At 36.7% G+C, this 14,487-nt stretch overlaps 1 protein-coding gene across 7 annotated transcripts in view; it reads right to left on the minus strand.

Annotated features, from left to right (window-relative positions):
* USH2A (usherin) overlaps positions 1-14,487 on the minus strand; it is a 370,627-nt gene that overhangs the window by 221,413 nt on the left and 134,727 nt on the right. For all 7 annotated transcript variants that reach the window (XR_015283723.1, XR_015283719.1, XR_015283720.1 and 4 more), the window contains exons 24-30: positions 14,248-14,349; positions 12,747-12,935; positions 12,121-12,251; positions 5,960-6,233; positions 2,797-3,000; positions 2,593-2,673; positions 37-222 (exon numbers count right to left, since the gene is read on the minus strand). Coding sequence is in view for 3 of the 7 variants with exons in the window: in XM_086878670.1 (XP_086734796.1) it covers positions 37-222; positions 2,593-2,673; positions 2,797-3,000; positions 5,960-6,233; positions 12,121-12,251; positions 12,747-12,935; positions 14,248-14,349 (1,167 nt within the window). In the remaining 4 variants the exon portion in view is untranslated. The remainder of the gene's footprint in view (positions 1-36; positions 223-2,592; positions 2,674-2,796; positions 3,001-5,959; positions 6,234-12,120; positions 12,252-12,746; positions 12,936-14,247; positions 14,350-14,487) is intronic.

Here is a 14,487-nt window from a genome sequence, read left to right on the forward strand (position 1 = left end):
AGATATGCCTAAAAAATGGTACTTAACAACATTTACCTGTGAGCATACCAGCGTCAGAAAGCTCAGCACTGGTGATGGGTACAGTGGGACCATCCGCTTCATATGCTTTCAAAATGTACTTCTCAATTACACCTATGACCCCAGCTGGTTTGTCCCAGGTGACCTCAATGCTGTAACCATTTATACTGTGAACTCTTGAGGGAGTTGGCACATTTTGTGTAACTGTAGAAGGATAAAATAGAAAATAGAGAAAATGGCAGTTCTAAGGAGACTATTGCCCCTATTCTTCACTTTTAATGGCTGCAGTAAATCAGACTCAACCATTAGCATAAATACAATTTATTAGAGTTGTAACTTTTCAGCATTGATTTAATATGACTGCACATCTTGAGCTATTCAGTTTAAGCTATATTTCAAAACCATCAAAACTCCATCTACATAACATTCCTTCTTGTCTTGTTGCAATTTTCCAAAAACATTTCATGTATCAAACATATTTAAGCATCACTCACAAAGAGTGGAGGAGGATTGTATGTAGCTAACAAGCACAGGAATTATAATAATACAATCAAATGAAGCAGGGCAGTATTCCAACAGAGAAGAGTTTGATATTTATCAGTTGGGTATCTAAGCCACAGAATGCCACAACTATGAAATGTTTCTGAAAATTTCTATTCTCTATTACAAAAGTTCTTAAAAAAAATTAAAGCTCTTCCATTTATTTTCTACATACATATTTTATTTTCACAATGCCATGCACCTTTCTAGGGGAAAAGCAGAGATTTTTAAGGCCTTTTTGCAAAATCCTTTGCTTCTGGTCATTCCATATGATAAAAAGAGGAAAAAAATGAAAAAGGGAAATTTAAATGTTTTAAAGAACTGGAAAACCAAGATCATATATGCATAGAGTTGCTAATAAAAATAAATCAGTCCATTTCCTAATCCTCTAACTATTTCTTGGACATTACTATGCCAAGTAAAGGTCTGGTCAGTAACAGCTTCATCACAGATGACTGCACAAGGGATGCAGAGGAAAGACCCAAGGAACACTATGGCAGGATGATGGATGATGAGTTTGCTGTAGATGCATGTGGACTCCCTCGCCCTGCTGATGATCACTCGCTTTTCTCACCATCAAATAGCCTACTTTTCGGTAATTTTACTGTTCAGTTTCATTAAATATGAATGCATCCTTGTTTCTCAGAAGAAGGGTACCAGCATGGAAAAGTACAAAAATACCTGGAAGTTGTGATTCTTCTGTAAAGAAAGTGCTAGTCTAAGAAAGCTCCTATTACTACAGCAATATATTGATTTCATTAGTTATGAAGTGTATCACAGGGTGAGGTAAGGTACTGTACAGCAGATGGTCTTCTCATAAGGGATATAACAAAACCAACTCAAAAATAATTAAATAGCGCAATTATTGTCCAACCCCAGGGAACACGGACTGCTCAGTGCTGTGGTCAGCTTGCAAACATAAATTTGTGGCAAGCCTTACAGTTGTCAGATGGTTGACATGAAAATATGCATATATTCTATCCCTTCTGGGTGGCACACAAAGTACAGGTTGTATACAGATGCATCTGCAAGTCCAATATTTATGCACATATCACATAATTTTTTAAGGTGGTACATTGGATGACTTTCATCAAAAGAATGCTCTGCAATGATGGAATGCAATTTGGCTTCAATTTCAAGAAGAGAGGAAGTTAGTTAAGTAAAATACACAGAACTGTAAATCTTCAAAATCTTGGCTTGATAAAGTTTGCAAAAGCACTTACCAGAAGAGGAAAAGTTTTTTTTAAGTTTTCTTCATAAGGCATATGAAAAATGTGATCTTTAATGTATCATCTTCCTACTCTGAAACCTTTTCCATAAGCCATGTGCTTCTGTTCTAGTAAATATTGCCACATTTTCGCACAGCCTATGGACTGTTTGTTAAAATAATCCTCATTCAGCAGCACTGAGTAGCACACCCACATGTAGGTCATTTAAAAAAAACAACTTTCACAGGATCACCTTGTCCCTAGCAAATACATGGCCTCTTCTTTTCCACAACTTGTGCCTGCTATCCCAGTAACACCTTTCTCTACACTGATTTTGTAGCACTAAGTTATATGTAAGAAAATATTGATTTACTTCAGCCTACTCATGTAACATGATGTTAGATGTGTACATAGGAACACAAATAGATGGTTAAGCTTACTCAGTTAATGCAGTTCAGTCCTTTACTGTCCTTAATTACATAAACTAATACATATTTGGAAAATACCTTGACTTATGAGAAGAAAATACTTGCCTGAACACTTTACAGCTATGACTGTAATCTGGTACCTGTTTGAATCATTAAGCAGCTTCACCCCCTCAGAAAAATTTTGCAAGATTCACCAATCAAAATTGTTTTGGTTGGATTATCTCCACAGAATGAGTCAAGTTGGAAGGGACCACGTTGGGTCCAACCTCCCTGCTCAAGCAGGGTCATCCTAGAGCACAGGGCAAGGGATCGTGTCCAGACAGTTCTTGAACACCTTCACCCTGACATTAAATAGCTTATGAAAAATAAGAACAAGTAAACCTTAAAATTATATTTACCTGATTCTCTTGTTCGAACGTGGGTCCACGCACTAGATACTGATCCTCCTTCATTTAAGGCGACCACCCTATAGAGATATTCTTCAAAGGACATTGAGAAGAACAGAGGAGGTAAAAGATTAAAAAAAAATTCTGAACACAGTAACACACTAGTGAAGAATGGAATTAAAATGATGTATTTTATTTAAGGAACCAATGCGCTACCTGTAAATGGTTGTAGAGCACTCTCATAAGCACTCTGCTCTTTTCCTCGGTACACAAGGATGGAGTCATTTCCCCTGCAGTTAACAGCACTGTCAGTTGATAGGCATCCGTCCAGATTGACTCTGACAGCACTGCTGGACACAGATGCCAAGTTAACGACAGCACCTCGTGTAAATTTAACATCCTTCATGCAACCACCGAAACCTAGCAAACAGTAAGGGATTAGTACCACATAAAGAGCTTCAGTCATTAAGAAACACTTCTGTTCCTTTCAATTCTATATTTTCAACATTAAAGACTGTAATGGAAATATGTTGACTTCCAGCATGACATTCTGTCTCCACTTTCAAGATACAAAGGTGGTAAATTCCTGCCTTACTGATCTACACTCTCACTGCTAGCAGTTCTGTCCCACAAGGAAATACCTTTCCTTTTTCTCTTTCATCACTTCTCACTTTGAAATTATTACCATGAAAGTGATTCTCTGATTTTTAAAATCAGTTCTCTGCTTGCTACTATTTTGTTAAATATACATATTTCCTCAAATGGAAAAGAACATCTAGATTAAAATTACAATTAACTTCAGGAGATCAGATGGAGGCATATCAGTTTTGTCTAACAGGGACATAACTCATATGTTGTTTACAAATATACTCCAGAAACAGAACCCAAACTACTTCTTTATGATAAAAAAAATTAAGAAGCTTCATTTTATATTTATGTCTATATATCCATATATTTCTGTGTATGTGTGACATTCCTATCAAAATTACAAATATGTTAAATCAGCTACTTGCAGTTACAACACAGCTACAAAAATCAGAATGTAGTTATTAAAACTTTTATATTTACTAAAAATTAATAAATTGATAGAAGATGGGTCTCAAATCTGAGTAGTGGTTGGTGCTTAACACAAAACCAAAGTAAATAGTAACCAAACTGAAGACTTCAATTAATTTAAGAATTAACTTTGTAAATTTAAAATCCACCCCTCACAGATCAGTGCTTCTCTTTAGCTTTGTGAAAGCTAATGTATTTTTATCTTATTTATATCTTTTTTATATCTTATGTACTTTTATTGCATTTAATACTGCAAGATGACAGATCAGAACAGTATCTGTCCTTAGCCACCTGAACTAAGAATTTAATGTCCATACACAGTTCATGAAAAAAGGGGTACTGAAGGTGGACATCCATTTTGAATCATCTTCTAAAACACTTTCTCTCTCCCGAACACAAGGAATTCGGCCAAACTGCTCCTTAAAATGAATATATCCTACTTTAAGTTCAACTCCTAGTCCACAGTGACAGCTCAGTTTTTTAGTCTGTGACAAAGGAAAGAATTAGTCTCAGTCTACCCAGGCATCCTAATCGTAAGATAAAATTGTGTTTGATTTGCAGTGAGATGCAATCTCTACAATCTATTTTAACACATCATTTCTGGTATCTTTTTAGCCACACTTATCATTATTTGAATACTTCTCACTGACTTCAGCCAAGCAATCCTGTCTATTCTCAAGTAGCTGCAGATAGTACAAATTTCACAAACATTCCTGCTATGTAGCTTCCATTTGAACCTCCCAAGAGGCCACGTGATGGGTCATGCAAGGGCTCACAGACTCCAGCTAAAACTTCTTCAAGTCGTAACTCACATAGAAGTGAGGCAGGAGGAGAATAATATTAATCACTTATTTGCTGAGAGTAAAACAACATTCTTTATTTAAAAATTAACTATCAAGCAGCCATAGATTGAGAAAATATTTTCTAAATATTTATTAAATGGGAAGATCGCCATATTCTATTATCTTACCACTACATCATTGTAGTCCTAAATAAAAAGTATGTTTTAAGCTATAATATCTAATCTTTCTCACCTGAATCTACATTTAGGAGCACATAAGATATTATTTATCTTCATACACTCTAAATATAAATTCACAGCCACCCTCTTATTTTGTGGCATGCTGAGGAGGTTTGGTGGGAAAGAAATATTTATTGATGTGCCTTGATATGCAGTTCAGACATTCATTTTATATGTAATTTTGCCCTAGATTCTTTGTTCACAGATCTCCTTGCTGCAGGAGTTGTGAATGCATCCACTCACAAGGCTACACCATCTGCTACAGGACAACACTGACAGGGTATGACTGGCCAGCTCTTCTGGGCCATAAATATTATGCACACAGAGCCTGAAGGAAGATTACATTATATGTGATACCTAGAGTTGGAGGAGCACTTAGAAAAATATTCTTGAACCATTCCATAGCCACAAAAACAAAAGGGCCCAATACAGCTCACTTGAATGTGCACATTCAGTGTGAGTTCATGCAGTCAAAGACACTTACTGGATTCCCTACTCCTCACTTACTGATACACATTTGTCCACAGTAGCTGAAAAAATACCCCATGACTGATGAACAATTTCACAAGTACTGAAAAAACACATCCAAACAGAGCCAGTTTAGTAGACACTTTTGGACTAGGCTTCATACAGTAGATCCTTTTGTGGAGGCCATTAGTATAAGGACGCAATTAATGCTTCTCTCTTTTCCCTAAAAATTTGACCTGTTCCAGAATAGAAAGGTCACAGTGATGGCTAAATATATGATCATCTTCCTTCCATCTGATAATGAAGAAAACATCACAGCAATTATAGCCAAATTCCAAATTCAGGTGTTTATATTCAGCTTTTTAGATCAGAATCAGTATTGCCTAAAACAGACTAACAAACTCTCAGCTGCTCTTCCATGGGCAGCATCCCCCGGCATCATTACAGTGATTTAAGCTATGTTTACTGTCTCCCACTGGTTTTGTATTCCAGATCTGTGAGTGACAGAAGTTTATCAAGTAAAACATGTTTCTGTAAACTGACGTTCTCTGATGAAGATCTGAGATCACCTGGTTGTGCATCTCACTTTACCACTTCCTACACTCCAGGTCCTCTCTTACCAGACTGCCTCAGGCATCACTGGAAGAATTTTTATAGCATTACAAAAGGATCAGGTCTAAGTAAAGCTAGATGGGTAGGGATGGTAGAGTCACAATGGGTGGGAGGAAAAATTCATGTTGCACATCCATTAATTTAGACTATCAGCAGAAGAATGTCCACCTAGTGCATGACACCAGTTTTCAAAAACATATGTTCTTCTTGGTGTCATCTTACCTTGTTCTAACCCCAATTCTCTATAAAAACTCTGAATGGTAGGTGGAATTCCTCCTACGTAGACAGGTGAGTTTACTTTCAGCTGCTGAACATGAGGTTCAAGCACTTGCTCTCTCAGTTCATTCATAGTGGCTGAAATCACAGAGCCCTCCTTGTTCACGGTGACTTCATTCCACTTTCCATCACAATAAGACAGTCCCAACCAGAGGTCCACTTGGGTAAAGACCATGCCAGTTCTTAAGAATATGTTTAATAGTCCACTTTTCAGCTCAATCTATACATTTTAAAACAGAAAAAAAATATTTTGAAGGAGACATCAAAGACACAACAATGAAAGAAAGTTATTTTAAAAAACATAATTAAGGGAGTTATGAAAAAGGAATTTTTTATCTTCAGGTTATTACTGTTTACATATGACATGCTAAATACAGTTTATCAGTTAATTCAGAATGTAGGAAAATATATTTTGGTTTTTTTGACAACTGAATTTGGCACTAATGTATCTAAAAAGAAAAGACAATGAACAAGACTGTTTTGCTTTTTTTAAGAATGAGAAAACAGTACTTTATCTATCGATTCATTTTTTAGAGGAATGTAACAAGATAATAAGGAAATGAAATGTCAGACCTGATTAAGGTCTTTTTAATTGGCTGGTGAACTCAATTTCAAATTTTTCCAGCATACATTGATTCTTACATTCATACATTTCATCCTTATTCTTCTAAATCTTGTAAGAAAATAATTGGTTTTGTATGTGCTTTTTGAGATTAATGAGCCAATTCTCTAATAGAAATACATTTTACTTAAATGTTTCACTGCAGAAGTTTCCAAACACTTTACTGTAAGACTCTTTATCCTAACTGACTCAAACACAAGTAGGCTGAGATTGTAAACTGGCATGTATAGAACACTAAACACTTAGGGGATGAACTGGTGATGAAAAAATATGAATATTTCACAAAAAGACATTACTTCTTCTATGCAAAAACCTTATTAAGTGAAATAAAAATTGCAGATTTAATATAAATTCTCATCACTATTATTGACAAACTGACATATTTAGTTTACTGATAATATTAATATTACAGTGCTTGTAATTGGATTATATTTCCTTAACAGAAAATACAGGGAAAACCCCAATTGATTAAAGAACTCTGGGCTTGAAGTGCCATGGGGAATGTGGGTCCTATTCCCCAGTGCACACTGATTTCTTGCTCCTGGGACAGAGGGATTTTCTGTTTCTTTGGGAACATAACTTTTCCTATTTCCTTAAGTTCAGACCCATTTACAGCTGAGGACTCCACAACAGAGGTGAAGGACTGATCATGGCACCAATGCTGATGAGAACAGCTGGGAAAAGCAGACCACTGGACATATCCCTGCTTTTCTTTACTGGTGAGAATTAATATGGAGCACGCTGTGCTGGTGTGAAGAAAGCATTCCAGAGGCATTAGTACAGCAGCATGCCAGCAAACCTGCCAGACCTGGGAGCCAGAGAGAGGGCACAGTGCTTGACCCAGGGTCACTACTCAGAACAACCCTCCTCCAATTTACTCATCTTGGCATAGTTTTAAAGCATGCAGTGCATTATGCTTGTGCTTTTTGTGTTGACCTGGACTGACATTTGGAATGTCCAAGTGCAGCTAAAGATAGGTGACCACTGCTCAGTTTCAACTCTTCTGCATGGTGAAAAAAGAAAAAATGCGAAGTCCTGCAGAGATCTGAGCACGGGTTTATAAAAACAGATAAATTGTTTGTCTTACACAGAATTTTGGGACCCCTTTAAAAAAATAATAATTTTTAATCATCATGATTTTTAATCTCTCCTTGGAAAATATATTGTTACTTGAAAGCAAAAATGCATGACGACAATTATTATTCTTCCAGGTATCTCAGTAGCCACCTCTCAACAGAATCAGATTTTTTATCACAGCCTTACACCTAAGCAGGTTTCAGTTTAATGCTTAAAAGCATGCTTGCTTTTCAGAATTTGGGTTACAGAATTTCATTAATGCTTTTCTCTATGCACACAATTCTCATTTTCATCTACCTAAGCATGTAAGGTTGGAACAAGGAAAGCCAAAGCTTAGCCTGAATCTGGAAGATAAGAACAGCAAGAAAGATTATTCCTGTTCCACTAGCAGGTTGTGGTATCTCTCTGAGATTGATACAGGGACCAACTCTGATTGAAAATGCTATTAATGACCTGGGCAGTAAGATGGGGTATACTCCCAGTGAGTTTGCAGCTGACAGGAAAGGGAGCTGCCATCATTTTCCTAGACATATAAATCTATAAAGCTTTGAAGAACAGCACTGAGTTGAAATGGATTACAAACTGAACACTGGCCACCAGTGCACTCCCGAAATGATGAGGACGAACAAGCACAGGTCTAGGTTAGGAAAAAAGTGGGCAGGGGTTCCAAGGAGATGATTCTTCCCCACCAGTCATCATGTGTAAGAGCACATCTGGACTACTGTGTCCAGCTGTGGACACTGGTAAATGAAAGACACTGCAGCACACCAGAGTGAATCCCATGGAGGGACACCAAGCTGGTTTGTGGTTGGACTACCTTGCATATGAGTTGAAGCCGAAAGAACATGGTTTGTCCAGTCTTAGGAGCAAGTAGGAAGAGAACTTAACTGTTCCTCTGCCTTATGCAAGGTTACAGAGAAGACAGGCCCAGACTTTTCTCAGAGGCACATTGTGAGAGGCAAAAGACAAGTTGTAACAAGAAGCAGTAAGAGATCAGGGCAGGTTTCTCTAGGTCTTTTTACTTTTTTTCTTATGATGAGGATGGTCAAAGATTGGAACAGGCTATAGGATTTGGAAAGCTATGGACTGTCCATCTGTAGGGAGATGCACACTATTCAAACTGAAAATGCCTGGAGCAACCTTATCAAACATAAGTTTGTCCTGCTTTTAGCAGAGATTTGGAAATTACTCCAAAAGGTCCCTTCAACTTAAATGATTTTGTGATTCTGTATTGCACTTCTCTGCAGGAGCCAGTCCCTGTCTCATTCAATCTGCTTATAAACATATAATTTTGAAGACGAAAGGAATATCCAGACCTAGCTCTGAGATAGGATAGGATAGGGGCTGCATTAGAGGCTGAATGACACTTTGCTTAACCTGCCATACAAAACAGTCTCAACCAATGCAGAACCAGAAGAATGATTATGGCTTTAGCTCCTTTGAATTGCAAAGTCTTCCTGAGATTCAGAAATATCAGCAGAGACAAACAATGGACTTCAAAAATCTTGTCAAGGACAGACATTGTTTGAGCCCTTTGAAAGAAAAGGTACATGGTACTTCTGCTCATGTGCAGCCAATCATTTCAGTTCAAAATCTAGCCCAGTTCAGACCTGCCAGCCAGAGAGCAGAGGCCCAGACACAGACCCCTCAATAGCCTCCTCACAGTCAGTCACTCTAATGTAAAGGAAATGCGAATCTCATCCTGACATCTAACAGAGAGAAATTACTGGTAACCAGCAGGAATATCACCCTCACAAGTCTCCTGTGAGCACCAGTCAGTTCTTTGCTAGATTTTCCAATCTGAGTTCTCTAAATTTCACATCCCTCCTTAGCTGCATCACAGGTAACACTTTCATCTTGCGTACTTGTTATTTTACTTCATGCAGCTATTGAAAAGTGCAACTCTTTGGATAAAATTCTTGCAGGACTTTTTTCTTAGCTGCAGCTTCGCAGGACCAAATCATCAGCTACAATGTCTCAAGGGCCAGCTGCCAGCATTGCATAGAAATCTGATAGTGCTTTTGCTACTGTTGAAGTTGTCAGCATCAAAATCAGTCATGCAAACTTGATCAGCAGTTGCAAAATCTTTTCATCACATAAACTTATGAGGAATTACATGCCAGACTGAGAACTAGTGATTCATACTAGTATAGCTGGTCACAGTTTGCTTGTAATTATTATGCCTGGATCTAAAGATAATCAGATTGACCCCGCTGGTTTGAGTTAATTCTCAGGGCATGGAAGTCGTGGAAGAAGTGACCTTTATGCACAGCACCTCTCCAGGACATCATTTTGTTCTTGGACAGAAGATGAGAAAGAGCCTTTGGCTGTTTGGTAGCAGTCCAGCTGTGTGTGTAGCTGTAGTCATTCCCAAACTGTAAAGCTAATAAGAGAGCTGTGACCTATGCAAAGGGAAGGGTCAGGGAATACCTGCACTCAGGATAAGTGGTATAGCTCATAATCTGTTTTGCTGTGCAAGTGTCTCCTGACCAAAGCTCCTAACAAAGACATCGTAGCTCATGCGCAACAAGCTACACCCCTCATTTTCACTTTCTATTAACCTCTTCTTGTGAGATCAAGTGTACAGAAAAGCCTTCTGTCATCATTATCTACATGCAAAACACAAAGCTCAGAGACTTGGAAAAGCATGCCAACTCATCCTCTCTAAAATTCCTTGTCTTAAGGCTATGGAGATGTTGAGGTCGTGATTAAAGTGAGATAAAAGAAATTTAGCTGACTTAGGACAAATGCTAAGAAAATTATGCAATTTATAGGGCTAAAAAATACTATAAATATAAAACTGAAAAAATCTGGACATTTGAAAATACAAGGTAATTATTTTGTCTAACTACTTTGTGCTTTTGACTCCACCTTCAATCTAGTGATTCCCCTGTCTTCCTTTATAGTCAGAATCTATTTTCTCATATTTCTGGTAGTCTTACACAGAGCAAAAGAGAGGGAACAAGACTCACCTACTACCAGAACCTCCAAAAGAACACTGTGAATACTCTTCACATAAATAATGCCCCTGTGCTGCAAATTACACACATACAACTCTTTTTTAGGGTGGGACAGTAGCATACACATAACATCTTATGCTATTAGCCTATGATCTTAGTCATAACTTAAGGGCAAAATTAAAGTAGTAACTGTAATTAGCAACACTTGCTATAGGAAGTCATGATAATTTTTTAACTAAGGCTGCTTTAAAAAGAAACAATCAGGTCTAGCAGAATTCAAAACCCAGGAAAAAAATTGTCTGCTGAAAAAGCCAGTAGTATAAAAAGTAAATATGGAGTAAGTTATAATTGACCTGAAAAGGAGAAAAATATATTTATATGGTTTAGGTCAGAAGTTTAAAAGAGAAGGCCCATTAGATATAATGCCACACAATAAAACAGGTTGTGACCTGACAGCCATTAGCAAAACAGCTGCATAATAAGAAATAAATAAATTAAATTCAGTAAAAGTGCAGAAAGAGCAGATTGGGCCATAAAGAATAACAATGATCTCAAAAATCTCTAAAAATAAATTATTGCTTCCTGGACCAACCAAGAAAAATGTGGTTTTTCCATGTAATCCTTTGTAATATCAACTAGTTGGTGCAAGTACTAACTATATTTGACCCTCTAAGCATTGGTGACCACAGTCTAATTACACTCAAAATTCTTGGGAAAGAAAAGTATGAAAATACAGAGTCACATAGCTAATAAAAGAATTTGAAAAACAAAACTGTACACATTAAAGCTTAAACAAAATATTGGAAATTATAGAACCACAAATAATTCTGAGCACAAGCAGTCTTATTTAATGGACACCAAAAGGAAAGTTCATAGACACTACCCCACAAATCTGCCTAATACAGGATTTGTGCAGCTTCCTCTGTGGTGTTGGGAAAATGGTGACAGAGATGAGATGGCATTAAGCTGGAACTAACTAACTTCTATCTGTTCTTCTGTTTATAAAAATAAACATATACCTTATAGAGAAAGCTTTATTAGTAGACCAGACAATTTTCATCATGACCTTTCTGATTTACAATTTAAAGGATTTTGTTTAAGTATGAGAACTCAGAAAATGGGTAAACTCTGCTTTCCTAGAAATCAAGTGAAAGCTTTTAATACATGTCTTCTATTTTCTTTTCTGATTACTTCTAATCCAGTTAGGACAACAATTCTGCTTTTCATATATTGACATATTTTTTATTTATGACATAAATAACAGTAGCAACTTAACATTTATCAGCTGTTCAAGTATTTTTGCTCCATTATAATGTGCTGTGCAAAGCATTTCAAAACTAGTAAAACATGAAAATAACTTACAGTTTGAAATTTCAGTGCTAGTTTGGTTTTTGTGGAAAAACTTACAGCTCATGTCTGAATATAGTTAACTGTATTTTTGAACTTACTGCAAGATAATCTGGGCCATCTTTATTGTAAACAAACAAAAGCAATCCATTCAGTTGATCTGTTCTGAATTTGAATGAGATCTCAAATTCCAGTCCACCACTGAAAACACCTGAATGCAACTCCAGGAACCCTTGAAAGAAGGTGAATCCATGCACAAGTTAATCAAATATATAAATAGCTTCAAGAAATCAAAAGTAATAAGAGACACTTTCTACTGTGACATAAAAAACTCAGGTTTAAAGATTATAGTTCACAACTTTATCACTCAGCTTTGAGGACAGTTATCAATAATGTACTGCAAGAAACCAAACCAGTACAATATCCTAATTTTTTTACCTGCCTTTTCTTTTGTTGATACCTTATAGGCATCTTTTATGTTCTTACAAAAGTGAAAATTCCCCTTTCACCCACACATCAAATCTGCATATAGTTACAGGAGGTCTACCTGCAATTCCTCTTTCATGCAGCAACCTTCTGTCAACCAAGAGACACAATTTTAAACCCACAAAAATAATCCCATATAGCTAAAGCTGCCTTGAAAAGCACATCACTGCAATACTTTTGATACAATCACCTTCTCTATTTCAGGAATATATTTGGATAGAGCAATAGTACAGCAAACTACCTCTGCCAAGAAAATGTGCTCCTTTTGAGAGTCCAATGGGGCATCCTTCCCAAACATGATAGACATTGTTTTGTTCTTCAGCGTTCTGCCAGTTCAAAGATTCCCAGTTTTCATCAGGAGTATGCACTTTTTTCAAAAATACATCACTGAGACAGCCCACAAATCCTTTCTGGACTATCCTCTTCATCCCTGCAAAAAAGGAAAATATTTTTTTTAAGCCAATCATCTGAAACTAAAGAGATGAATTAATTTATATGTTTTATACGTTTTGTCCCTATCATATATGCCCAAGTGTGCAAAGAACACCAGCCACCAATCATTTCATAAAGCTGGCCTCCAAGCTAAATCCAGATTTCTGAACGGATCTAATCACCAAAGACAGTGCCTAGTGCTGTGTAGCTGAAAAATATTACACTTTTTGAGATTTTGCATATGGGTACTTTCAAATTAACAGCATAAATCTACCCTATGAAGACCCAAAAAAGTTTTCCTTAACCAAAACCATAATTCTGAAGAAAGGCATGGATGCATTGAGTAGGAAGAGATAGTGTTGCAAAAGATGAGGCACAGAAATATGTTTAGTAGCTTCATCAGGAAGTTTTTCTTTCCTTGTTTGTATAAAACAAAACCCCAAACAATGATACATAGCTGCTATCCCTTTTTGTTTACTGGGGGCAAAAATTTAAAGCAGGCTTTATAGGTGCCCTTCCCTTAAACAGTATTTTATAGTCAGTCTCATTTTCAATATGTAGATGAGGTTTTTGTGAAAGGCATCCTGGATTACTTTGTAAACCAACATTTTAGAAGAACCCACATATGTATTTCTGGTTTTAGTGCAGTGAAATAAAGAAGGAAAGAGGGAGTTGAACTCTAGTGTACCCCACACCAAGTAACCAAACAGATGTCATGTCAGAGGTGGAAACATGAACTCAATAAACAATTTGGCTTTCAGATTAGCATGAAAAAACCAAAATTGTGGATATGAATTCACTGAGGACTGTTGATTGTACTTGTGCAAACATTCACTTCTGTCACCTGATGCCAGCTTACACTTGGCACATATACTAAGTTTATGTACGAAAACTTACGTTTATTGATTCTTCAAGAAGCCAGATATGATCCAGTTCCACACAAATTCTGTATTTTTAAAATACAGATATATTCATACACCTCTGAGCTCAATGCAACAACCTCTGAAGGATACAAACTCACACCAAAAAAGGCCAGCGTATTGTATCCCCATGTCAAATTGGGACACATAACCATGTCCTTAAGCTAATAGTAACAATTTACATGGGTATTTTGGAATGAATTTAGGAATCTGTATGTAAAACATACCCATGCATTTCACACTCATACTAAATCTGTGTAGAAAATTCATTAAAATGTACACAGACTACATAAGATGCTTTAACACTGATGAAATCAGCTATACAGAAATTTCAGTCTATCCCGAAAGATAAAATTTGAGAAACTGTACAGGCTCATTTATCATACTTACCTTCATCTTTTCTTACAATAGTATAACCCTGTGGAAGTCCTCCAACAAAAACTCCTGTGTTCTCTCCAATAATGGTACTGCCACTAGTTGCTAAGGAAGAACCTGAACAAAATTGTTCATTATTCACATATTCAATGCTTTCAACAGATTTTCAGATCAATAACAAAATACTGGTATTTTATAAAGAGGCTAATGTGACACAATAGCCTAAGACTTTCCTAATATATATCCAGGAAATAT

The sequence above is a fragment of the Cyanistes caeruleus genome, chromosome 2, assembly GCF_971803275.1.
Source record: "Cyanistes caeruleus chromosome 2, bCyaCae1.hap1.1, whole genome shotgun sequence".
In the NCBI taxonomy this organism is placed as follows: Eukaryota; Metazoa; Chordata; class Aves; order Passeriformes; family Paridae; genus Cyanistes; species Cyanistes caeruleus.